The sequence below is a fragment of the Bos indicus genome, chromosome 21 (assembly GCF_029378745.1).
Source record: "Bos indicus isolate NIAB-ARS_2022 breed Sahiwal x Tharparkar chromosome 21, NIAB-ARS_B.indTharparkar_mat_pri_1.0, whole genome shotgun sequence".
Classification (NCBI taxonomy): Eukaryota; Metazoa; Chordata; class Mammalia; order Artiodactyla; family Bovidae; genus Bos; species Bos indicus.
In genome coordinates, this window is record NC_091780.1 from 68,217,166 (window position 1) to 68,244,611 (window position 27,446).

Genomic DNA, 27,446 nt, shown 5'->3' on the forward strand with positions numbered 1-27,446 from the left:
AGGAGGGCTGGCTGGCTGGACCGTTTTATATGATGGTGGAGGATGGTGTCCACGGTGCCCGAGCCAGTGCCCTCAGAAGACCGAGGGACCACTGTACCGTGCACCTCTTGTTGGTGGTTAATGCTAGAACATTAGGTATTCTGAATTATCTTTTTTTTTCTCTCTAGAAAGAATGTTTTCTTATTCATTAGGATATATTAAGTTTATATCATTACAGAAAGGTTTTATGAAATGCCTAATTCTCTCACAGTTCACTATATTTTTTTGTTAAATTTCATTTTTGTCTTGATGTTTTCCCTCTAGGCTGAAAATCTATTGTTAGATGCTGATATGAACATTAAAATAGCTGACTTTGGTTTTAGCAATGAATTTACTGTTGGCAGTAAACTGGATACGTTTTGTGGCAGTCCTCCGTATGCGGCCCCAGAGCTCTTCCAGGGCAAGAAATACGATGGGCCGGAAGTGGACGTGTGGAGCCTCGGCGTCATTCTTTACACTCTAGTCAGCGGGTCGCTCCCCTTTGATGGGCAGAACCTAAAGGTATATGAAGCAGTTTCATCCTAGTTCTTCAAAAAGCTTAAAGGATTTTGTCAAATGATTAGAGTTAACGTGTCAGTGTTGTTTCAGTGGGGGAGTTGGGTTCTTTTTTAACCTAAAAGTTGACTTAGTAGTTTTCTTTCCTCTCTACCTCCCCAAAGGAACTGAGAGAGCGAGTATTAAGAGGGAAATACAGAATCCCTTTCTACATGTCCACAGACTGTGAAAACCTTCTCAAACGTTTCCTGGTGCTAAATCCAATAAAACGAGGCACTCTAGAGGTAATCACATAAGTGGAATAAAGAACAACAGTGGAGAGTCTTTAAACGTATTTTTAGAATTTTGCTTAGTTTGTATGCCATATTGAATACTATCCTGGGTTTTTTTTTTTTTTTTTTTAAACAAGATTGAGACATTTTTAAAAAGTTATCGTTTGAACCATAATTGATGAAATGTTGAGAATAAATTTCCCTAAATATTGTGATTATCAGAATGCTTCATTTATACTGCTAACGACCCAGTTCACCTTTCAGCAAATCATGAAGGACAGGTGGATCAACGCAGGGCATGAGGATGATGAGCTGAAACCGTTCGTTGAACCAGAACTGGACATCTCAGACCAGAAAAGAATAGGTAATTACTCTGTGCCTGCATGCTGGTGTATGTGCAAGTAACATACTTTTCCCTTCACTTATATGTGTACACCTAAGACAGGGATGGGCTTCCCTGGTAGCTCAGTCAGTAAACAGTCTGCGTGCAATGCAGGAGACCCAGGTTCAATCCCTGGGTTGGGAAGATCCCCTGGAGAAGGAAATGGCAAATTGCTCCACTGTTCCTGCCTGGAATATCCCGTGGACAGAGGAGCCTGGTGGGCTACAGTCCATGGGATCACAAGAGTGGGACACAACCCACCAAAACGGGGATTATAACTGGGATAAATGTAGGTTACATGAAGCAGCTAATATGTTTTGTCATATTTAGGAAGTTATCTGCAGGCCCTGTAATAGTACTCAGTAACTCAGAAATAAGCCAACTGCCCATTTATGTTAGAACAATGTGTGATCTTTTCAGTCAAATGAAGGAAATTAGTTTACCCTGTAATGTAATGATTTCTTAACCAAAGGAAACCCATAAACTGTATTATGCCCTTCTTTTAGATATTATGGTGGGAATGGGATATACACAAGAAGAAATTCAAGAATCTCTTAGTAAGATGAAATATGATGAAATCACAGCTACATATTTATTGTTGGGGAGAAAATCTTCAGAGGTAAGTATAACCAGATAAAAATGTATAATATCCTTTTTGTGAATTATTAGCTCATGTAATAATTAGTTTTGGGTTTTTTTAGTGTGTATAACATTGATGATATTTTTAAATTTACCTTCAAATGACTTCAAATTACCTTCAAATTTACCTCCTATGACTATTATGAGCTACTATTTTAGCTTTAAGAGAATAAACTTTAATTAACTTGGCTTTTGTTAAGTTAACCTATGTAGTCAGTGATACTTTTAAAATGGTGTAAAGTATCAGATGAAATAGAGCATTTTTAGTTTTTTGAAAAAGCCTAGAAGGACATAAATATCTATCCTTGTGTGAATTTTTCCAGTAGTCAGAAAAATACTATTGCCTGAGTTTAGGGTGTCTCTTTTGTACACTGTGGTTTTTCTCTCTAAATGAACAATTTGTAAGAGGTTTGTGTGTTATGAGAAGTTTAGTTTCATAATAAACCATTTGGGCTCGTGTTGTGGTTTGCTCTGTTTTTCTCATTTTCTCTTAGCTGGATGCTAGTGATTCCAGTTCTAGCAGCAATCTTTCACTTGCTAAGGTTAGGCCAAGCAGTGACCTCAACAACAGTACTGGCCAGTCTCCTCACCACAAAGTGCAGAGAAGCGTCTCTTCAAGCCAGAAGCAGAGGCGTTACAGTGACCACGGTGCGTAAGTTTGAGATCGTTCCAGTGTGTTCCAGGCCTCCCGTTAACCAAGAGGCCTCCTGACATTGCCAAGCATCCTTTTGCTTATGGCCTCCTGGGGTTAAGGTTGCTTGATTGCCCTTCTTAGCATTTCTTGCAAAGCAGTCCTTCGTACACTCAATGTACCAAGGTACACTCAACTTGGTACACTCCTTGGTACACTTAGTCTTGGGTTGACAAGGCCTGGCTGGGTAGAAACCTGAGCCACATGGGAATTTATCAAGCACTTGAACGGAGAAAGTGATTTTCAGTTTTGTCGAAGTTAAATTTATAAAGCCACATGTGGCCAGTGGCTACCACCATGGACAGCACAGCCCTGGAAAATGTATAGTACACCAGTTTTGCCTTAATTGGTTTAAATTTTTGACTCAGGTCATTCTCGACCACACTCTTAACTGTCCACGTGTCTAAACACCCTCACTCTTACATTTTCACCATAGAGTCAATCTTTCGTGAGACTTAGGACCCAAAAGGATGCTTACCACACGTGCCAATTATTCTGCCTTCAAGGCAGTCCCGTTTGTTGGAATCCAGAGACTCTAGCAGATGTGCATTTATTCACGTGTTAATTCCTTTAATTCCAGTGCACAAATTTATGTTGGCCTAGTCCTGACTTTTAAAAATACATCCTCACATGGAATCCTCGTTCATTTCTTTGTTCAGTTCACTTCCCTTCCCTGGGCTTTGTCCTCCTGTGTTCTTCCACCTTGAGAGCTGGCACTTAGAACTGTACAGAGTATTCCAGGTGTCTACAGCTTTGGCTTTGTGCCGAAAGTGATGACTGTTTGCTTGGTTTCCATTTCTCTTCCTGCTGCCAGTGCCTCTGTGTGGTTTAGGCTGAAGCAGCACATTGTACTGCTTACTGATGCTGTCAGTAAGCTGTCTGCACGTCTGCTGTTTTCCAGGCTGAAACTGAGAGCTCAGAGCCTGTCTGATGCCAGAATTTTGCAGATGGCATTTGTAAATCAAGTGTTGATCTGGGTCTCAGTCTTTTGTGTTCATATTCGTTGCTAGCAAGGAGGGGTTTTTCTGTGTACTAGGTACAGAGCAATTAGCGAAATGCCTACGTGTTGCTCTGAATTTAAATAAAGAGAATTGTTCCTAAATCCTGGAAGAAACCTGGTATTAGTTTTCTCATGTCCCTAATGACTGTCTTAGTAAGTTCATTCTTCCTTAAGCAGAATCTGTCTGGATTAGTAATGCCCTTTTCCCAGCTCAGAAGATTGTAGAGCTAAAAAGAGATCACCAAACCCCCCCGTACTGGCAATAAAGAAATAGGTCAAGATTGCTCACCAGGTTTTCTGGGGTTAAATGGAAGTGGAGTGCTCGCAACAGGACCCAGCACTCCTGGCCCTGGCTCGGGCTCAGCCCACTAGCCCACCACTGCCGCTGTCGCGCTGCTTGTGTGGTGATGGTCATCCTGCCTTCTTGGAGCCTTTAATACTAAAAAAATTCACAAAGGAACATATCAGGAAGTTCTGTACACAGATTGCAGACCCGATTCCATATTCTTTTTTACTGTCTTTGGGGATGAAGATAGTGGTCAGCAATAAAAGAAGAATTGATTATGCCTCTGGCACTGTTCATATAAGTGCTAAGAATGGGCTAGGTTCCAAGTACTGGGGTCTCGTAAAGCACATCCAGGTGCGGCAGGCAGCCTGGCCAGTCCAGCTCAGCCTCCCACCCTCATCTCTCCTCTTGTCCTCTAGCTCTCAATGCCACTGACTTATATATGCCTGCTTCTGTAAAATGGTAACAAATTTTCTTTGTGTTTTTCGTTTGGGTCCCCTGTGTGAACACCCCCCCCCACCCTGCTGCCACGTGTGTATATTTTTTCCTTGGAAGGGAGCTCTTCATCAGATGTGTAAGGGATTCTTTTATTTAAAAAAAAAATGCTGAAGACTCACTATTCTATTAATAAATGGTATTGGGGTAGTTGGTAGTGATCAGAAAAAAAAAAACTGCATCCATTTCTCACATCCTACGCAAGGTTGGATTCCAATTGAAATGAAGATGTAAATATATATAAACAGAAACCAGAAAAATGTTAAAAAAAAATGAGATAATTTCTTTGTAATTTGGACTTGTTAAGGTCTTTTCAACTATGGCCCCAAACACTAAAAGCCACAAAAGAAAAGACTTAAAAAATTTGACTACATAAAAGTCATATTTGGGGGAATTCCCTGGTGGTCCAGTGGTTAGTTAAGACTCTAGGCACTTTCATGGCACAGATTCAGTTCCTGGTTAAGGAACTAAGATCTGGAAAGCTGCGCAGTACACCCCCCTTTGCCCCTAAAAAATTAAAAAGGAACGGTTACTTTTTTGTGTGATATGAAACACAACATGGGACACTCCTCAGCAATGAAAAGGAGCAAATTGTTGATAAATACAGCAATTTGGAAGGATCTTGGGGGAGTTACGCTGAGTAGGGGGAAGCAATCTCAGAAGGTTGCATTGACTGTATTCATATAACATTCTTGAAATGAGGAAATTACAGAGGTGAGAACAGATTGGCCAGGATTTAGGAAAGGGACTTGTGGAATAGAGGTGGCTCTGAAGGGTTGCCCTCAAAATCCTTGAGACAGAACTGTTCTGTGTCGTGGCAGAGGGTGAACACATGAATCTGTATGTGTGATTAAAGTGTGTAGAACTGAATACACTGCACACAATGCAAGTAAAGCTGGAGTGGTTTGAAGGAATGAGGTCAGTGGGCTGTATCAACAGCCATCTCCACGCACAATCCCAAATCCTAAAATGAAAAGAAATTTTTTTTCTTAATCAAAATAATAGATGTTGAAAACAAATTGATATAGTAACCGTAAAGGTTTAGAATGTCATTGGATGTATCATGATAGTGAGAATAAAAATAAGTTTTAAGGGTAGTATCATCTTACATTTGGCTGATTCTTTGTTTTATATGTTAAAATTGCCAAACTGGGAGCTTAATTGTTCTCTTCCCACAAGTGAAATCAAATCTCTGTTCATTTTTAATTCATTTCCAAATAGATTTACTGTTTATATATTTATTATTTCTTGGTCAAACTGAGTGGCTTGTGGAATCTTAGTTCCCCACCCAGGAATAGAACCCGAGTCCTTGGCAGTGAAAGTGCAGTGTCCTAAGCACTGGACTGCCCGGGAATTCTCTAGGTTTACCATTTAGATTTTTGTCCAAGAGGTAGCTTTTCTGTACCCCACTTCATCCTATTTTTTTATTGATTTATTTTTCTATTGAAATATAGTTGATTTGCAATGTTGTGTTAATTTCTGCTGTACAGAATGTATTTATGTATACTCAGTTATACATAAATATACACTCTTTTTTATACTCTTTTCCATTATGGTTTATCTCAAGATATTGACTATAGTTCCCTTTGCTGTACAGTAAGGCCTTGTTGTTTGCCCATCCTGTGTGTATAGTCAGAGGACAGTGACGCAAACTCATAGTCCCTCCCTTCCCCTTCCATCCATTAATAGACCTAAGTATATAAAAATCTTTTCTCAACATAAATGTTGAGCATTTGGTGCTATGTCTTAAGATTACCACTGGACATTATAATGAACATGCAAGTTACCTTGTTCATTTCCAAAATCCTTTGAACGCCAGCTCTCCTGTGTCATCACAGTCTCTGGATGATGTCCCTAAGCACCCTCCTGGGAGCAGGCGCGAGCTGCGGCACCCACACCCCATGCCCTCCCAGTCACTTGCATGAGGAACATGCTTTCCTCTGCTTGTGCTGCCTTTCCTCATCGACTCAAATTCCTGTTTATCTAGATGAGCATGAGTGCTTTAAAAAAGATGCAAGATAAAGTGTCAGAAGAAATGGCCTGTAAATCTGTACTGTCCTTTTCCAAAAGGTGAAGGCATCTCTTGTACAAAAAGGATGAGATTCACTCAGATGTACCAGGTGAAGCAGTTATTCTGCATGATGTGTGTGCATACTTATCTGTCCAGGAACACCCTGTGAAGATGTTTCAGGACAACTATATAAGCTTACTAATTAAAAAAAAGAAACAAAACACTTTTAGAAAGTTGGGGACTAGTAAGTAAAATTTTAAATTGAATTCATTGCATAGGGAAAGCATACATGAATGGGAATCATCTTAGAAGATTTTACTGTTTTATATTAGATGAATATAAATCTTGGATCATCTTATAAAGTTTATTTTCATAAGATAAAATATAAAACTTTAAAAATATTCAGAAGATAAAATACTCTGAATTTTAAAAAGTGAATTCTTTATTTTAGCTGGACCAGCTATTCCTTCAGTTGTGGCATATCCAAAAAGGAGTCAGACCAGCACTGCAGACAGTGACCTCAAAGAAGACGGAGTTCCCTCCCGGAAACCAGGTGCCAGTGCTGTTGGAGGAAAGGGGATTGCTCCAGCCAGTCCCATGCTTGGGAACGCAAGTAATCCTAACAAGGCGGATATCCCTGAACGGAAGAAGAGCTCCACTGTCCCTAGTGTAAGTGTTGCTGGGCTGTATGACCTGCCTGGGAGTGTAGGACTGAAATGACACGACGTTTTGCTCCTCTGTTCTTCTCTGCCTGCAAAGCCCTGCCCCCTGGGCCCCTGTGTACAGTGTCACCATGTGGGGTCACTAGCTTTGTTGCAGATGTTTCTTGTTGCATGCACGCCACCCCACTGGATGAGATCCTTCATGTCAGGGGCTGTTTATAGTTACTCCAAAAATGTCTGAGAGATGGAAAGACCGCACAGTCTGACAGGAAATCAATAAAAGCAATGGTGACAGTACAGACAGGTGGTCACAGCTGACGGATTCTGTCCAGGACACTGTGAGGTCTAACTGCAAGGCAGGAACACGGTGTTGGCCCAGCATGTCAAAGGGCTCTATCAATACAGAACATTGACTGAGCCCTAATCTTGTGCCAGGCACCCTGCCGAGTGCTTTTCCATGTGTCAGCTGAATCTTAAGGCAAAGAAATCAAAGAAAAGTTAGGTAATTGTCCAAAATTATACTACTGACCTAAATCCATCTCTTCATTCTTGCACTTAACAAAATCTCCCTAGAGATTAGGTAGTGTTTATTAAATTTAATCTGTTCAGTTTCAGAAACTTTTCATGGATTGAAATGTGTTCTCTGAGCTAAAAAAATAATCACTCTTCTTAGCACTCTACGGAATTTTTTTTACTTGTGATGAGAACTTATGTTTATTCTCTTCAGTTCAGTTCAGTCGCTCAGTCATGTGCGACTCTTGGTGACCCCATGAATCGCAGCACGCCAGGCCTCCCTGTCCATTACTAACTCCCAGAGTTCACTCAGACTCACGTCCATCGAGTCAGTGATGCCATCCAGCCATCTCATCCCCTGTCGTCCCCTTCTCCTCCTGCCCCCTATCCCTCCCAGCATCAGAGTCTTTTCCAATGAGTCACCTCTTCGCATGAGGTGGCCAAAGTACTGGAGTTTCAGCTTTACCATCATTCCTTCCAAAGAAATCCCAGGGCTGATCTCCTTCAGAATGGACTGGTTGGATCTCCTTGCAGTCCAAGGAACTCTCAAGAGTCTTCTCCAACACCACAGTTCAAAAGCATCAATTCTTTGGCGCTCAGCCTTCTTCACAGTCCAACTCTCATATCCATACATGACCACTGGAAAAACCATAGCCTTGACTAGACGGACCTTTGTTGGCAAAGTAATGTCTTTGCTTTTCAATATGGTATCTGCTGCTGCGTCGCTTCAGTCGTGTCCAACTCTGTGCAACCCCACAGACGGAAGCCCACCAGTCTCCCCCGTCCCTGGGATTCTCCAGGCAAGAACACTGGAATGGGTTGCCATTTCCTTCTCCAATGCATGAAAGTGAAAAGGGAAAGTGAAGTCGCTTAGTCGTGTCTGACCCTTAGCGACCCCTTGGACTGCAGCCTACCAGGCTCCTCTGTCCATGGGAGTTTCCAGGCAAGAGAACTGGAGTGGGGTGCCATAGCCTTCTCCTAGGTTGGTCATAAACTTCCAAATATACAATGTAGTATTACTAACTATAGTCACCATGCTGTATATTGCATCCCCATGACTTATTTATTTTAATAGAAGACTCCAAAAGTAATTTTGATAAGAATTTGCAGAAAATGAACAATTTTAAGGATATCCTGTAATCACATTTTCCCTGAAAGTTAACAGTGACACAGCCTTCCTCCAACCCTAAAGAAACCCCAGAGTCAGGATCCTGTATTTGTGCAGCTCCCTTGTCCTGTTCTGGGGAGGGGCTCATACAGGAGCCCAGAGAGTCTTGTCTGCTCTGTCCGCTGACCTTGTGCTTCATCGGAATAAACACTGTATGGAAAGGCTTTTTATTTCGACTTCAATCGTCATTCCATAGCCCTGCAGTTTAAATCCAGCCTTAAAGAAACTTGTTCCTTGCCTTCATAACGTCTGTTCCTTGGCTCTACTCATTAGCACATCCTCTTTTGAAAATATATCCCAAGCATTATTAGCCACTCATATTTATTTATAAAGGAAAAAAGTATGTTGCTTTAATTTTCTCCCATTTGTCTTCAGTTTCCTTATACACGACCTGCTCATGCTGTGGTAAAGGTGGCTCCTTTTAATCTTTTTTTTAAATTATCTAATAAAAGTTGTGCCGTGACTTTTGTTCTCCTTTTTTTTAAAATTTTGAAAGTATTTAACTTTTAAAAATTGATGTGAAGTTCACGTAAAGTTCCCCTACATACAGTTAACCATTTGAAGCATTTATTTGGCACATCTGGTGCACGTTCAGCCTCTGCCTCTCTAGTTCGCAAACACCGCAGAACGCCCTGTGCTCATTGAGGAGTTCCTCCCCAGTCCACCCTCCTCCAGCCCCTGCAGCCACTAACCTCTTTCTCTCCTGGTAGATGTGCCTCTTCTGGACATTTCATATACGTGCACTTACACAAGCCTTTTGTGTCTGACTTCCTTCACTCACCATAATATTGTCAAGTTTCATCCAAGTTGTTGGATGAATTCATTCCTTTTTATATGCCACAGTTTATCTCCTTATGTGTCGATGGACACTGAGTGTGTTCCTACCCTTTGGCTATTATAAATAATGTTGATATAAGCATTTGTGTACAAGTTTGTGTACCACAGCTGCACTTTTTTACGTCCTTACATATTCACGTCCTTGTTTCTCCACATTCTTGCCATATTTGTTATTTTCTAGTTTTTTTTTTTTTTTGATTGTACCTCTCCTAGTGCATGTGAAGTGGTATCTCATTGTGGATTTGATTTGCATTTCCTAAATGACCAGTGGTATTCAGCATCTTTTCATATGGTTATTGGCTGTTAGTAGGCCTTCGTTGGAAAAATGTCTATTCTGTCCTTTGCCCTGTGTGACATATCTGAATCTCTTGTCAGATCCAAGATCATGCAGATTTATCTGTTTTATTTATTTATTAAAAAAATTTTTTTTCTAATAGTTTTGCAGTGTTAATTCTTATATTTTTAAATTTTTGTTTCATTTGTATATTTACCTTATAATCTGTGCTTTTTAATGTTTTAATTTGAAATTATTACCTTTTAAAAAGTGAATTTCTCTACCTTCCTTCTTCATTTCTCTACCTTCCTTCTTCATTTTAAATAATCCATGAGTTATTACTCTATAGATTATTGTAGCCAGCTTTTCAAAGTCACTTTTCCATAGCCATTTTTCATTATTGCAGAAGTACTGGAAGGTAGGAAAGAGGGTAGAGGTTGCTGCCTTTGTCTTCTCTTCTGATCTAGTGCCTAGTGCTGTTAATACTTTGTTGTTGTTTAGTTGCTAAGTCTTGTCTGACTCTTTTGTGACCCCTTGGACTGTAGCCCTTTGGGCTCCTCTGTCCATGGGATTTCCCTAGCAAGAATACTGGAGTGGGTTGCCATTTCCTTCTCCAGGGGACCTTCTCAAACCTGCATCTCCTGCATTGGCATGTGGATTCTTTACCACTGAGCCACCTGGGAAGCCCATTAATAATTCAGGTTTATTTAAAGACTAAGTACTTATGTTTATTTAAATAGGACTTTTTTTCCCTGTTGTATTATACTTAATAAATCGTTTAAAACCAAAATGCCCTTTTTTTTAAATAGAGTAATACGGCATCTGGTGGAATGACGCGACGGAATACTTACGTTTGCAGTGAAAGAACTACAGCTGATAGACATTCAGTAATCCAGAATGGCAAAGAAAACAGGTATGGAATTTTACCTGTTTGCAAGAAAATGTGTTTTTCCCAAGAGAAATGGAAGGATGGTATTTACTTCTTAGTTTTTATAATCAAAATTCAAATAATAGTGGTAAGTATTCTCTAATGGTAAGTTAAATTTAAATGCAGTTCTAGTGAGATCCTAGAATTCCAAATTCCTCTCCTGGTCCAGAGCCTATTCTCGGGGGGCTGGGTATGATGATTGGAAGGGTTGAGTTAAACCAGGGAGCTTTCCCAGGTGAAATAGGTGGTAAGCTGTGCATTAATTGTAGAACTATGAACAGGGAAATGGAGTTTGCTTTGTGCACGTGAATATCTTGAACCAAGACTGGAAGCGGGGAAGGATGATGACCTGAGACAGGGAGCCACGCCTCAGGGGCATGGAGCACCAGATGGGGTGGGTGAGCCATCTGTTATAGGTCAGCAGTGTGCCAGAAGGGCCGGGTAGACAAGTAACATTGTAAAGGTAGTCTTCACCTTAAAAGAGACACACTTGAATATCCAGAGAAATGGAGAGTTCAGTCTTCTCAATGATTTTAATCTGGTAGAGAGGCAGTCTTAGATTGAATAAGCATGATTTTAAAATACTAACAGTAATATATCAGTAAGGAATCAGATCATACAGACCCCTTTCTAGGGGTTTCAAAATAAGAAAAGTAGGATTAAGTAGATCCAGCAATGATGCAATAGAGTTCAGTTTGGGTGGAGAGAAAAGAGAGGAGAACGTTGGCTTGGCAGAGCAGCTAAATATATTCAGTATAGAAAAGATTTCGCAAATGGGTATGGTTTTCCTTCTTCTGTTTTGGAAGAGTAGTATAAAACTAAATTCAGAATGATGAGATAGAGTAGAAAAGTTCTGAAATAGAAATCCATAAAATAAATTCACATCATCGTTCATTGTCCCCTGGCCTCTCAGCTTGAACATTATTTGGTCATAGCACATTCTCATGTGTAGCATCAAAATTGTTTTTCTTCTTTTTCTGACATTTACTTTCTGAAATTGCACTGTAAAGTTTCTGTCGTTAGATCTCACTAGTCAAATGAAATGTTTGATCACTAACTTCTATAACAACCTATCTATCATTTTTATCCTTAAAACCAGACTATTTTGTCATTCCCCTCTTGCACAGACCACTTATGTTTGAATTGACATGAGGGGAAAAGCTTGTTCTGTGAAATTACATTCATTCATTTTTTTCAGTGACTTTTTAGAAATATTTACATCTTGGTATTCTGTCTTTGAGTCCTGTCTATGCTTGTTCTCTCCTAATAACTTGAGTAGAGCCACTGGGCTAGATAACTTACAGATTAATGATTGGTATGTTTATTTTTTTAATAGTCTGTTCTTCAGTAAATTTTCTTTTATTACAGTTGCTTTCTCAAATCTATCAAATTGCTTGTGGTTTAGGGGACTGAGTAGGGGATACCAATAGAAGACTTAATTAGACAGAAGTTTCTTTCTTTTTCTTTTGGCTCCACAGGAGCCACGATTGATCCTGGGTCCCTGCAGTGAAAGCGCCAAGGCCTAACCCTTGGATCATCGGGGAGTTCCCAGACATTTCTGTTACGAATTTTAATCTGTAGAACTAGAAGAATGTTGTTTCATGACTATTGTTTTTTAAAAATTCTTCTAAATTGTTGAACTGCTCTCTCAGATTCCTCTTGAACTTTAGAATATACAGCTCTCTGAGGTAGAGTCAGACTTTGCTTTAAAAGGCTGTTATGACCGCAATCTCTCTGCTCCCTCGACTTGGGTTTGTGCACATGGCTCCTCTGATTCTCCTCTCGTGCAGCTACACAGTTCACTCCTTGGAGACAGTTTTAAGAATACTCTTGATTTCTTTGGAGTCATTACCTGGTTTCTACCTGCAGATACCTTCCTCAGTGGGGCTGCCCCCTCCTTATCCAAACCTGGGCCTTGTTGCTCTGTTGGCGTCAGTTATTTAAGTGCTCTCCTTCTGAAAGTGTTGTCTTTATCTTAGTAAACAGCCTCCTGCCACACAAAACAGGGCACATAATTTTAATAATACCTGGATTTTGTTTTTGTATCTTATAAATGAATTGAAAAATTAATGGAAAAATATTGGAGGTTTGAGTTCCAAACTAGTGGTCATATTTTTTTTTTACTTTCAGTTAAGGAAGACATTAAGTGTGACAATTTTTCCACCCTTAAAATAGATGCTTGAGTCATAAATTATTCACAGAGCCTTCTCTGTGCACAGATGACTTCTTTGGAAGATTGTTGCTTTTTCCTCTCCTATAGATATATATACACACACACACACACACACACACATCTTATTCCTTGACTAAAATACTAGTGAGGTACAGGATGCCTGGATCTATGTTAACTTCTGGAAGAAAGACATGAATTCCTATTTTAGCCTTTAGTATGTTTGACTTTTTTCTTAAATATGTGAGTGTTGTTACAGAATTCCAACATAAGAATGACCACGGCTAATAAAAATTAGATGAGCAAAGAAGGTTTTATCACAGTTAACACATGTATCTTTGGATTTTATTTTTAATTCTGCTTTTGCCCAATCACTGAGTATGCTTTGCATAAAGCATCCAAAATGTTTCATATTGGAATATTTCAATATGGAATAAAAGTCATATTAGACATATTTAGATATAAAGTCAAAAGATCAATAGGAACTTCACACAATTTGAATTTTAAGAACTAGTGCTATTTCTTTAAATAATGATTTTTTTTTCCTTGGACCCAGAACTGCTAAAAATATGATGCAACTACTGTTTTGTTTGTGTAAATTTTTGTGGGATAGTCTGTGGAACATAACCAGCCTTTTTGCCACATTTCTGAGGAAAAAATTTTGTCCAGCTTTTTCACAACAACCAACTTGATGCAGCCCATTGTGAGTTGGGGTTGTTTGTTGTAAATAGAACTTTTGTGAATTTGTACAAACATGAAATTCCACAAACATTTCTTGAGTTTACTGATTCCTAATTTGAAGTCCTAGGCCTGCTTTGAGAGTTCAAAAAAAAATCTGTTTTGTTGTTTGCTTTGTGGAGCTTGTGATATGACATGATTAAATTTCTAAAGAAATAATTCGTTTCATTGCTTTTAAGATTATGCCAAAAATTGAATAATTTATAGTTGAATATATCAATTTGCACTTCCTTTTTAAGAAGGTCTCTGACTCTAAGGAAGGTCAGTTTTTTGCTGCAGAGTACTTGTTCACGTAATCTTGCCTGCACTCTCCAGCCAGGGGGATAGCTCAGGGCGAATAGACTGAGCCTCTCCCTGTTCGGGATTCTGACTAAAGCCAATTTCCTCATCTGAGTCTTTGGGACCATTTATATATTCTCCAGAGAACATGCCAGGTAACCCCTACCACCTCTTCTTCTGCTGCTTTTTTTAGTGCACTTACTGATTCTAGGTCCTAATTTGGGCAAGAGAATGTCAGCTGCTGGGCAGGGGAATAAAGCATGTTGACCCTTGAGCTGCTCTGAACAGATAATAGAGCACAAAGGACAGTTGCATTTATCTGTAGGACTTCCTGGTGGCCCAGCTGGTAAAGTTATTTATCTGTAACTTAGTAAAGTAAACGTGTATGTATCTCTGTGTGCGTATGTCTATATGTGCATATTGGAAACAACAAAACATTTCTTCACATAGTTGAATCACTTAAGACTCTTACGTTGAGGTGGCAGAAACTCAGTCCAAACAAATTTAAATTAAAGGGCATCTATGAATTCTTGTAAGTGAAAAAGTCCAGGGATAGAGTCAGGGTTTGTCTCCTAGTTTTGCTGCTTCTGCAGGAGTTCCTTGGTGGGCTCAGCAACATCCGCCTTGATGTTGTCCCACACTCAGCTCTGCTCAAGCAGAAGCCCTGGGGCAGTGTTGGTTTGGCTGTGGCCTGCCCATCTCTAAATCTGTCACTGGCCAGGATAGCAGGAAAATCCAGCAGGGAGTCAGCGACATGGGGAGACGGAGACCAAGAACCTATTTCTCCCAAAACAGAATTCAGGTGCCAAAGGGAAAAAAGTGTCAGAGACAAAAAAGCGAATCCGTGTTTATCTTTTATAAGGTGTTTGTACAGTTCTGTGACTGTATTCAAGTCACACCCAAGTCAGAGGGCAGGGTTGTCAAAGACACAGGGCAAGCAGATCTTCTTGAGTAGTTTGTTGCACAGACCTGTCTCCTCCATTATTGGGACTGCTGGAATTCCAGTGGCTCACCTCACTAATGTTCCTTCTCAGTTATTGAATATTCTTGAGCACCTGCTCTATCTGAGGCATACTGCTGACTGCAGAGCACCTGTCCACATGGTCTTGCACATACAGTGTGGGGTCACACTGAGGCTGCAGGCCGTGTTTCCAGAGCACACAAGAGACGAGTCACTGCAGTGCAGTGGGGTGTGCACAGCAGGTGCTGTCACTGAATACACAGAGGGAAAGGGGTAACTCCTGGTGAGAGAGGGCACTGGTGCAGCCTTCGTGGAGGGATAACTTCGGAGGTGAAATCTGATGAAAAGAGAAAGATGTCAGCTTTCCAGACACAGAGACTAGCTCCTGCAAAAGTTCTTTGACCTGATGCATGACCAAGAGACGGCAGGTCATCTGATGTGCCAGAAAGTCAAATTCTGGGAAGTAACAGTGGAAGGTCAAGCCCAGAGAGGTGGCAGGGTCACAGCCAGACGGGTGCCTGAGGATGCGGCTCAGGGCCAGGGTGAGGAGTCTGAACTTTATCCTGAAGAGGCCGTGTGCTTTTCCAAGGTTAAAAGCAGATAAGCGACAAGGACGAGGTCAGGTGTGTGTTTTAGGAAGTTCACAGCTGTATGGTGGACAGACGGGAAAGTGTGAGATTGGAGAGCAGTGAAGACAGGTGGCTGAGGTCTGGGCCTGGGAGAGAGACGAAGCTCTGCACAGGGACCCTCAGGTGGGGAGGCGCGAGCCCAGTGAAGTGCTGTGAGGGGCTGACACCAACAGGAAGATCCAGCTGCTCTGTATGTCGGGCATGAGGGGAAAACCTGATGTTTTCTAGGTTTCAGGCTTTGAGAGGATTTCTGCAGAGAGGCACTGAAAGAGTATGGTCAGAATTCTAAATCCCTGATTATCCTTAACTGCTCCCTTTGAAATTGCACGGACGTGATGGCTGTGCTGGCGTTAAGAGCGAGAGAAGCCCTGGGTCGCTGTGTCCTGTAGCTGTGCCTGGTGGGACTGCTGGTGTGTGGTCGCTTGTGTCGCTCTTTCTCTGTCTGTAAACAGTTAATTTGCTCTTATTAGTTTTCCCACCTTGAAAAAATGGGGCTTTGTTGACCTCTTAAGAATTGTGAGTGTTTTTTATAAAGAAGTCAGTGTGCTTTGAGTAGGAATGGTTTGATAACATAGGATACTTTGATAAGTACAACTAGTTACTACCATAGCCGTAATTTTTCCAGTCCATTTAATGTATGACAGTGTGCTTGGGAACAGGTTGAGAGCACAGTGTACGTATTACAGATTCGCTTTGATTTGAATGGAGATATCTTTTAAGATAAGCTTTATTTTACGCATAGCTCGGAGATCATCATCACTCACATAAATATTCAGACATGTACAGTGTTACTTTCTTTTCTTTAAAACTAATAAACTTTTTAAAATTACTGGTTTTTAAAAAGCAGATACAGATTAGCAATTGCTCCAGAATCCCCAAAACGAGTTTAAGAGATTTTTGTTCTTTGACAGAAATGAGATGGTTTGGGGAGGAAGGTAATGTGCTTTGAACAACAGGTTGCTCTTTTTGTCACTGGTCCATCATACTGTTGTTTCTGCCTCTGCCTGAACCCAAACCCCCTCCCAGCCTGACAGAAATGTTCGCTTACGCAGCTAGCCCTGCCTCTGTTTGTAAGACATCTTCCACCTGTCGGCTGAGACATCAGAAGTCGATGTCCATGTCAGCCTCTGGGCACCCCAAGATGATGTTACCTCCAATAGACAGTGAAGGAGATAACTTCAAGGCTATGTAAGAAAAATGCACATTCCTTGTGAAACTAATGTGTACCCACTGCTTCTTAATTTTGTGCTGTGGATATTACAGTCTAAGGTTTTGTTCCAGTTGTCCACAAAGTGTCCTTCCTGTGTGTGGTTTTAGTTACGCACATCCTGTCTCATGGTGTCCCTGGTCATCTTTGTATTTTCATGCCTCTTCATACTATAAAGGATGTAAGACATTCCCCTTTTTCTCCAAGTTGCTTTCAGCATGTGGGATTTTACAATACTTACGCCATTTTTGTGCTTCCGAAACTTTTTAGTTGCCTGTTCTTCAGTTTCACCTGCATAGCCTTTGTTTCTTTTGTATTGGCAGGGTTCTCTGCATGTAAGCAATTTGAGAGGGAAGCAAAGGAAAAGAAGCTTGAGTTAGCTGTTCTTTGTTCTAGAATTTCCCTGCATTAATCTTGTCCTTGAAAATATGTACGTATTGTCCCCTTCAACCCCATAAGGTGTCGTTTCACTGTGTACTATTCCTTTGGTACCCTTGGCCATTTAACTTGCCTTTTGCTCTTAAGTCCTATAAAATACCCGTTGGATCTGGATTTATATACTGGTTATTTCTACTCTATATCAAAGGTATATTATGACTACAAATGTTTGTGTGCCCTGTTTGCTACGAAGCCAGGATTTTGTGAACAGGGATCTAACAATCTGTCTTTTGCTGGTCTCCTAGCACTATTCCTGACCAGAGAGCTCCAGTCGCTTCAACACACAGTATTAGCAGCAGCACCACCCCAGATCGAACCCGGTTCCCAAGAGGCACTGCCAGTCGTAGCACTTTCCACGGTCAGCCCCGGGAGCGGCGCACAGCCACGTACAATGGCCCACCTGCCTCGCCCAGCCTGTCCCATGAAGCCACACCGTTGTCGCAGACTCGAAGCCGAGGCTCCACTAATCTTTTTAGTAAATTAACTTCCAAACTCACAAGGAGGTAAGTGCCAGGTGGTACTGGTTGGTTGGAGCAAACACAAGGGCAAAAGGAGAAATGTTTTCCCCTCCATTATGTGAAGCCACTGCCCAGATGCTTTTCATTCTGCCTTTAGCTCACATTTTTCTGGTTTGTATATCTAACTCTGTACTTCTAAAACCTTTTAAAAGAGAAATTATAGAGCCCCGAGTCCTTTCACAACACTGAAAGTTCTATAGCGCTTGGGAAATTGTTGTTCCTTAATTACCGTTTCTGTTAATCATACACCTCTCCACATGGCGTGTGCACTGCAATTTAGCAAAACCCCAGATCTGCTGTCGTCCAGCGGCTGGTGCCCTGCAAGCTGCCACTGAGGAAAACTGTGTGGTCTGACCCCCCGTAGACACAGAGGGGAGACACAGTGCCTCTTTTCTCATTTCATCCCAGTGTCATGGAGGAGCACTAAGTTCCTGGGAGCTTAGATCTGGACATTGCTCTCTGTTGGCCTCAGGCATAACGAGAACAAAGCCGCATTCTTCTGTTGTGTAGTTTTGGAGATAAAATCCCTGCTTTATCCCCAGGAAGAACTATTATCTGGTCATGTATGAAATCTTTTGTTTGTCCAGTTGACTGTCAGCTGGGGCCTTGGGAGACCTCTAAGGCGCTTTCCTTGCAGAAGCTAGTCTAGAGGTTGCTAAGCCTGGAAACATTGGCCGCTACGAGAGGACAGAGAGAAGACAGCATGGCGCACTGCGCTCAAGAAAGCAAGGGCACCTTAAGCCAGGGCCACTCGCAGGGAGCCTCCACCCGCTGCAGTTCCCGGATACCTGGAGGAAATCCTTTGTACTGGAGCCTCTCTGTGCAGTAGTCTCTTCTCCAGGTGTTCTGCAGATTTGCCTGTTAGAGACCCTCACAGGACAGTGATGGGGCTTTCCCAGCGTCTGGAATGATAGATGCCCTCCTCATTCCGCACTTCTCTGCATTCCCTGTGGTGCATTATCCTGCTGATGTGTTCCATTCCATCTTTGTTACTTAACTGTAAGCTGGATATCACTTGGCAGTCTCCTTAATGCCTCCAGTAATGTTATTTTAAATCAGCCATCTAAAACTTAGACAAAATGGGACTTTCCTGGCAGTCTAGTGATTAACACTTCACCTTCCAATGCAGGGGGTGAGGATTCAATCCCTGGTTGGGGACCTAAGACCCCACATGCTCAGGGCCAAAAAGACAAATTGTGAGACAAAAACATAGTAACAAATTCAGTAAAGACTTTAAAAATGGTCCACATCAAAAATAAAAAATAATTCAGACAAATCACATTAAGCTATCTTTCCCTAGATTATCTGTTCATTGTCAGGATGTTGAATACCAGATTAAGGAGGACTTCAGATACCCACTGGCAACTGACTAGAGGTCAGAGGAATAAAAAGTTTCTGGCCTACTCTCTCATTCTCTTCGTAGCCCTTTTGCTGAGACCTCCCATTCCAGGATGGGCTAAAGAGCAGAGTGGTCCAAGGGGCCTTGCCAGATTCGAGGCACCCATTTGTGAGCAGCAGGAGAAACAATGAGTTCAACCCAAGGAGAGTCTGATGACCCCAGAATAATGCATTGCTTCCTTTCAGGGTCATTCCAGGGGCTCTCCCAAGCCTCCCTGTGCCTTAGCTCCTTCCTCAGAGACTAGGCTGCTTAGTATCAACTGGTATTTTGCCTTCTGGTGCCCCAGCGCAAAGAGGGGGTGTGGCAGTCAGGTACACTGTCTAAGCTCCGGTCGCAGGATGATCAGCTTTGTGTCCTTAGGTTTTGGTCTCAGATGGGCTCTTTAAATAAAGCCTTGCACATCATTAAAATCCTTGTATTTATTTGTCTCCTTTGTGTTCTTTTTCTTTTGTCTTGAATTCTATCATTGATAAAAGTAATATCAGCCACAGTACATCAAATAACTTATTATGTGCTAACAAATAGATGTCTGTACATTTATCGATATGGAGATACTTGTTTTATATACCTGTGTATGTGCGTATACACACATACATTCTCTCTCACACATTTAATCTCCACAGTCTACCCCGTGGAGTACACATTACTCCAGTTTTATAGAAGAAACTGGAGGTAAGATTCAGAGAGACTAAGGCACGTGTTCAAGATCCCACGGTAGAAGAATGCTGAGTCAGGTCCATGCTTCCAGGAGAGGCCCTTGATCCCCACCACATAGTGTCCCTGGGAGGGAACAGTGAAGGGCTGTTGTGGATGTGAGTCCTTTTCCCTCATTTTCTAATTGTTTATTTTATGTATTTGAATTGAAATTGAAGGCTGGGGCCCCTTGTTAAAAATATTCTAGAGAGGGTCATCTAACTATGATTTCCACCCCCAAGTTTTTTCAGAAAGTCTTGTTCATTAGTTTGCAGGCAGACTTGGAGCCTCCCGCGGTGCTGTACTTCTGTTGTAGTCAGTTAATTCTTAAAAGCAGCCAGCGTCCTTGCTGCTGCAGCAGCATCTTATCCGCCCCTAATAATTGAGCTGATCAAAGTGCTAATGCCTGAAAGGCTCAGGTGTGGGCACACGAATGCCTCAGGGGAGACCTGCCGGGATGTGGCAGAACAGGGCCTGGTGTCCGAGCTCGCCCTCTGCCCCCGGCTGCGCACTGGACAGTGTGAGTGCTTTAGAGAGTCCGTTCCCTGCAGGCGGGACAGCCCGGGTGCACGCATGGGGCCCTGTGCCCCCGAGACTTCCTCCTCTAATCCCCTCAAGGGGTTTGTGAGAGGACAAGTTAAAATAAGTCCTATGACTCCTGAGCAGTCCCCTTGACTTTTCTCAGGTAGAAAAATTGGAAATGAAAATAGGTCTTAAAGACCTTTTAATCAGTTTTCACAGGCATCTTTCCTACTGTGTGTAATCCAAAGGGTACTACTGTTGATGTGAGCGTGGAGTAGATGCTGGTTATCTCCAGTGGTTACGTACTTTTCAAATTGGTAGGTATCTGAAGCAGCGCCAAAGTCATCCCAAATTAGAGAAAAATAAAACAACAAAAAGAAAACTATTAATTCAGTCACAGCAAAATACTTATGGGTACTTCCTGTGCTGCCACAGATCTGAGATTTAGAAATATCGGTAGTTTTACAAGCCCAGGATGCATTCACCCAAGAATGCTTATCGTGTGATCATACAGGCCTGAGCCACAGCTGGAAGTTTTCTTTTGTCAAATTCAGTTCAGTACAACCTAAACATCTCCTTCAATTTTTTAACAAGCAGAGTCAGTTCTTTTAAATACAGCTCTTTCAGTTGTATTACTTAAAAATGAAACTCCCAATGTTGTCATTTAATTTTCTATCATTTTGGTATAAAAGCTTTAAAAAGTCTACTTCATTTTAAAATCCCAGAAGCTTATTACAGTGCTGTATGTCAGTTATATCAAAACTGGAAGGGAAAAAAAAAATCTCGGATGACTTTTTTTTCCCTCTCCTTAAAAAGTGATTTATATCGAGTCACTGTGATACGTATTGATTCTCTTCATGAATAAACATTTTATAATGACATTTTTAATGTTTCTGAATAAGGTGATATTTTTTGTTCAAAGATATTTTGAAGAAAATTGAGAAATGTTATTTTATTTCTAGTACATTGAAAATAGCTTTTCTTTAATACAAGATGTTGAATTTTATTATCTTAAGGTGTACCCATCTGAAGAACCTTAAGAAATGTTAATTGTAGATACTGTCAATATTTACTGCTAGGTTTTTTCTTATTATTTTTTTATATTTTTTTATATTTATATTTAAAAGACAGTTGTTTGTGATAATTTTACTTTTTCATCAGATGTCATTGTTTTCATTGTTCATTGGGCAAGAGAGGAGCCCTGTTTTACTTGCTGGTTTTATTCTATCTGTAATTAACTATTTAACTTGTGCAAGTCATTTTTGTTAATTTTTTTTTTTTTTGGCTTAATTTCTTTTAGAAACATGTCATTCAGGTTTATCAAAAGGTAGGATTTATATATACACATTTTTTTTTCAATCCTCACCCCAAAATGGCTCCTGCAATTAACATCAGGTTTGGCTTTGTAGCCCTGTTTTTTTCCTTGAAAACTAAACTTTCTGCTGAGAACTAAATACTTATTTCTTTGAAAGGAAATTGGAGAGAAAGAGATTAACTCTGTCAGGCATCTTAAAAGGGACTGTTGCACCCATGTAACAAGAGGCCTACGCATGCTCTGTGCATTTTCTTCCTTTGGTAGAATTGTTTAGCATCCAAATAATTCTGTCTTCATACTAATAACACTTAGCATGCTTCTGTTGGAAGAATGAGATGTTCAGTAACAATATGCAATTAATGATTAGCCCCAGGCATGCAAAAGGTAAGTGGTAATTGTGTTGATTTTTTTATTTTTTTTTAATTTCATGGAGGATTGCATTAGGGAAAAGCTAAGAGTTGTAGAGTAAATAGTTTTGTATCTAAAAGGCACTTTCCACCAACCTCTGAAGAAAGTATGTCTTATTCTAGTAAATGTTACTCTTATTAGGTGGATATTTTGTGATGTGACAGTCAAGAGACCAGGGGCATTGCTCACACTCTCAGGACACACGCCCTTCAGGGGAGAGTGGCCATTGCAGCCTTGTTGTGCCCGCGCCTCTCAGGTCCCCAGAGGCCAGGCCATGGGTTTACCTGAGATGCCACAAGTGGGTCACAGAGAGGCTTTATTCACGGGAGTTCTTTGTCAGAAACCACAGGAAGAGTGCTTTCTTCTTCCTTCTTTCCACTCTGATGATGTAATTGGAAACGCACTGTACTTTGGGGCTGGAGATGGAAATGGCAACCCACTCCAGTATTCTTGCCTGGAGAATCCCATGGACAGAGGAGCCTGGTGGGCTCCTGTTCATAGGGTCACAAAGAGTCGGACACGACTGAGTGACTAAGCACATACTTTGGGGAGTGATTAAAAAGTCAGAATAACTCCACTAGAAAGCCATGCATGTGCAGAGATTCCAGAACTGGGCAGGAATACCTGTTGTGTATATGAAGCAGATGTGCAGCCTGCCTCCTGCACAGCCTTTGTGGGCACACAGATGGTTTTTGGCTGAGTCACACCTACGAGAGTAAGAATTGTAATGAGCTCAGCAGGTGACCAAAAAGTACTTCGGGTTCGTTTTATAATGTCTGTGTTTATATTGGGGTTGGTCGTGTTCTGGTGTGTAAGATTTCTTTTCTCTTTCCCACTTCTCTGTGCTTCTGCCTTCTATTCATTGAGGCTTCCAACTGAATATGAGAGGAACGGGAGATATGAGGGCTCCAGGTGAGGGAAATGATTTTTACTTAAAATATTTTATAGGTATTTACTTCATTTCTGTGGCGGAGGCAACACTTTTCGAACGTTCTGCGTCATATCCTTGCTCCACGTGGGGTTGGCTTAGGGCGGGCAGCAGTCTGTGGTCAGGAAGTGTGTGTGCTGGTGCCTGGCGGCCACGCGAGGGCGCTGCGGTGCCGCCGCCTGCACGCCGCCCAGCCCCGTCGGGTTCACGCTAGTGTTTAGGTGTTAAGGTGCCATTCCTCCTGCCTGCGCGCCCCTGAGGCCCGGGAGTCTGTGGCAGCACTGTCGACATGTGAATACTCCTGGCCTAGTTCTGGTCTCGAGGAAGGAAAGCAGAATATTCAGGAGAATGTTCTTTTTTTTTTTTTGGCCTTGCAACGTGGCTTGTGGGATCTTAGTTCCCAGAACAGGGATTGAACTCCAACCGTGGCCCCAGCAGTAAAAACACTGAGTCCTAACCACTGGAATATGTATATATATAATAACTATGTGGGGCATTCCCAGGAGGTCCAGTGGTTAGGACCCTGAACTTTCACTGCCAACAGCCTGAATTCAGTCCCTGTTCGGGGAACTAAGATCCCACAAGCCATGCAATACAGCCAAAAAAATGAAAAAAGAATGATTATGTGGTTGAGTGGGTTTTGCTTTTAAGTTTTGTTTAGCTGTCAGTGCATGGATTTGGCTGCAGAGAGAGTGACCAGATGGACTCAGGACTCTAGATTTCTTCCACTTGGGCCCTTTTTTATACCGGTCACCACCGTGCTGTTTGAGGTCCTTGTTAGCTTTCTTCCTGAGGCACAACTCTGGTCATATGACTTCCCTGAATGGAAGCCTGCGGTGGCCCCATCGCCTGATCGAGCGTGTCCACACGAGGCCCTGTGTGGCCTCAGCAGCTTCAGTTTCCCCCACACACAACCTCCTCAGCTGAGCAGAAGTCTGGGGCGAGAGCCAGGCAGCACCCCCAGCCTGCCCTGGAGCAGGTCTAGCTGCCTTGAGTTTGTTTCTAGCCCCGGGGTAGGGGCAGGACAGACCCTTGTTCCTGATGTGCTGAGGATCAGGGGCTCGGGACGCATTCTGTGCCTCCATACCTCCTTGCCTGCCTTAGATTGCCTCTGCTCAGCAGGCAGGCTTAAACCACCTCTATCTTGTTGTTGAAAGTCCCCAGGCTCTTCATAGCTCTCCTCAGACGCTGCTCCCCACCCCTGCCCTTCCTGTCCCTTTTCTCAGTCCTCCCGCGAGGCGGGCTCTGCCTCTCTGCGACTCTAGCAGACTGCCCGCTCCTCACCTGTGCTGCGGCTGTGTCCCTGACCCCAGCTCTGAGTGCTTTTGCTTTTTTTTTTTTTATAACCTATGTCATATTTAACAGCACTTTATACTTAAGAAGCTTTCAAACAGTTTTGGTAGATGTGAACCAAACTGCATATTCTCCTAGCAGGTGGATGACAGGGAGGGCTACGTACACAGTAAAACCCATAGCCCACCCTTAGCGCTGATGAATTTGCCAAAGGATTGAGTGTATTAACACATACACTGGGAGGTTTTAATGATCGAGAGTGATAGGTATTCACCATCCTAATTGAGACCTTCAGAAACACACAGGAGAACGTAAGTAGCGGTTCCCGGCAGTAATGATTAAATGCTGCAGAGCAGACCTGGTAGGCGCCTGTTGGAGTTCCTCAGAGAGCCGTGCCTGGGGCTGCAGCCTGCAGTTTGTGAGTCTGTAGGGTTTGCATTTAGACCAGTCATTTTAGTGCTCAGCAGCAAATTAGTCTCAACATGTCACTTTCCTGTTTCAGTAGTAAGAATTATTTTTAACTGTGATGTATTAGAAGTTTAAATGAACAGAATAGAAGGAAAAATGCTGAGGTTTTTGTAGGGGTCTGAGAGAATGGCCCACCTGCCACCCAGCTCTGTTTAGCAACTGGGGCCATTTACAGGGAAAGTGATTTTAAACTCTTTTGTCACTGATTGTCCTGAATAACAGTGACGGTGGAGGTTATGATGAGTTGAATTTTTAAAAACTGGTGGGAAAAGCAGCCAGGCAGGGCAGAACTGGAGGCTGGCCTGCTAACGCCACCTCCCCGAGCTGGGCCTGTGACGGGCTGTGATGGGCCTTGCCGCCTGCAGCCAGCCCAGATGACAAGGGCTGGGCTCTTGGAGATGTGCTCAGATCACTCTCTACCTTGCCTGACTCCCAAGGATTCTGTTTAACAAATTATTTTCTTAATTTTCACCAGATGACTGGTGAAGATTTTTCAGCCAGGTAGATTTTTTGTGTCCTGGCTTATGATGGGATGGGAGAATGGATAGATAGATGAATGCTTCTCAGAGAAGGAACTGGTTACCAACGGTGAGCCTCTGCAGGAGCCACCCAGGAATCGTTTATCGTGCTGCATTGAGCGAGCTAGAGTAGAGAAGGCGGGGTTTCCTGTGCTGTTAAGAATAAACCTGCCACTGTGCATTTCAGTCGCAACGTGTCTGCCGAGCAAAAGGAGGAAAACAAAGACGCGAAACCTCGTTCCCTGCGCTTCACCTGGAGCATGAAAACCACTAGTTCCATGGATCCCAAGGACATGATGCGGGAGATCCGCAAAGTGCTGGACGCCAACAACTGCGACTACGAGCAGAGAGAGCGCTTCTTGCTCTTCTGTGTCCACGGCGATGGGCACGCGGAGAACCTCGTGCAGTGGGAGATGGAGGTGTGCAAGCTGCCAAGACTGTCTCTGAACGGGGTCCGGTTTAAGCGGATATCAGGGACGTCCATAGCTTTCAAAAATATCGCTTCCAAAATTGCCAATGAGCTAAAGCTGTAACCCAGTAATTATGGTGTAAATTAAGTAGCAATTTAAAGTGTTTTCCTGAACACTGATGGAAATGTATAGAATAATATTTAGGCAATAACGTCTGCATCTTCTAAATCATGATATTAAAGTCTAAGGACGAGCGCACGCCTGGGAGCGAAAGCTGGCCTTTTTTCTACGAATGCACTACATTAAAGACGTGTGACACGCGTGCCCTCTGTCTCTTTTCCATTGCCTGAAGTCAGCGTGTGACACCCGTCTCCACGGGCCTCCTGTCTGTGCGGGTGTGAGAGTGGACGGTGTGCGTGTGTGTAGTGCTACAGAAGCATCTCCTTACACTGGCAACCAGAGTTTTTATGAGTACCTCTGTGGGAGATTATTTGGTGCTAAAACATTAAAATTGCCAAGGAGGAAAATATTGAGTTACTACTAAGAATTAACTTTAAGACTAGTTGATAATTAATACAGGTTTACAGTTCATGCCTGTGGTTTTGTGTTTGATGTTTTGTGTTTTTTTTTTTTTTTTAGTGCAAAAGGTTTAAATTTATAGTTGTGAACATTGCTTGTGTGTTTTTCTAAGTAGATTCACAAGATAATTAAAAATTCACTTTTTCTCAGTAAAATCTTGCTTTGTCTCCTGATGCTGTATTTAAGACTCAGATTAAGGCAGTGACTAAAAGTATGTGTTTTTGCCTCCACCACCACCTTGAACAAAAGCAAATGGAAAGCGTGTGAAGGCCAGGCCACTTTTTCCTTATTGTGGATCCTAATATTTTGTCATTTCTAGCATCTTCTTTCCCCAAAGGCACTGAAGGGAGAAGACGGCCCACATGGCGACCAGAGCTGGATGGGAGTGGGCCGTGGCTGTCTGCCTCACCCTCGGGAGTCACATGTGCCCCTGCGTGGAGAAACGCCAGGCCTTGGCTGTTCTGGGTCTGTTCTCCAAGAAGTATGTAATTTTCCTCTCTTGTTCATTGTGATTCAGGACATGAATTAGACCCACAGCCTTTACCCAGCTGCTGCATGATTACGCAGAGAGGATACTGAGGTCATCGGTCAGTTTGACGTCTCGGTCTCGTGGGAATGCTGTGACACTGATGGCTGTGGGTTCTGGGCTTGTCTGTGGTAGTCCAGATGACAGTCTGGACACAAGGTCGTCAGTGCTTTCCATCTACACAGGCAGGGAGGTGGTGTAGGTGTTTGGGATGCATCCCTGACCTCTTAAAGTTTATGTCCTAATAGGGCAGCAGTCAGTAAACAGTGATTAAGTGTCTAGTACAGAACACAGGGGTCAGTGGCACGAGGAGAATCAGCGCAGGGTAAGGATCCAGAGGCCCCGGGGTTTGAGTGGTGCCATGTTAAATGGGTGACGGGTGAGGATGAGGTGCTTTAGCCAAGACGTGGCTGCAAGGGAGGCACCCGAGTCTGTGTCTGGCTGAGGCCAGAGTGCACCGTGGCCTGGAGCAGAGTGGTGGGGGTCAGAATGCCCACCTGGGCCACAGAGGCCACACCAGTGTGTCTGCTCTGAGACGGGAGATGGGGAGTGGGGTTTCGGATGGAAGAGGAGTGGCCTCAGGCTTTCAGATGCTTGTTTTGGCAGCTGTATTGCAAAAAGGCCAGAAAAGCCATTTGCAGGCTGTCGGCAGTAATGAGGTGAGAGGTGGTGCTGTCCTGGCAAGACAGTGGTTGGATTCTAGGTATGTTTTGAAATAAGAGTCCATTTGCTCCTGATTGCAAGTGGGTGAGAAA

The 27,446-nt window shown here is 42.5% G+C and overlaps 1 protein-coding gene across 11 annotated transcripts in view; it reads left to right on the top strand.

The window, feature by feature from the left end:
- MARK3 (microtubule affinity regulating kinase 3) overlaps positions 1-25,910 on the top strand; it is a 117,013-nt gene extending 91,103 nt beyond the window's left edge. For 2 of the 11 annotated variants that reach the window (XM_070775803.1, XM_019983613.2), the window contains 12 exons: positions 304-540; positions 699-818; positions 1,071-1,170; positions 1,695-1,807; positions 2,322-2,475; positions 6,762-6,979; positions 10,574-10,677; positions 16,496-16,657; positions 17,360-17,617; positions 21,547-21,573; positions 22,837-22,881; positions 25,364-25,910. In XM_070775803.1, the coding sequence (XP_070631904.1) occupies positions 304-540; positions 699-818; positions 1,071-1,170; positions 1,695-1,807; positions 2,322-2,475; positions 6,762-6,979; positions 10,574-10,677; positions 16,496-16,657; positions 17,360-17,617; positions 21,547-21,573; positions 22,837-22,881; positions 25,364-25,709 (1,884 nt within the window). In that variant the 3' untranslated portion in view covers positions 25,710-25,910. The remainder of the gene's footprint in view (positions 1-303; positions 541-698; positions 819-1,070; positions 1,171-1,694; positions 1,808-2,321; positions 2,476-6,761; positions 6,980-10,573; positions 10,678-16,495; positions 16,658-17,359; positions 17,618-21,546; positions 21,574-22,836; positions 22,882-25,363) is intronic. The other 9 variants (XM_070775806.1, XM_070775805.1, XM_070775804.1 and 6 more) reach the window with 9 other exon arrangements.
- The last annotated feature ends 1,536 nt before the right edge of the window (positions 25,911-27,446 follow it).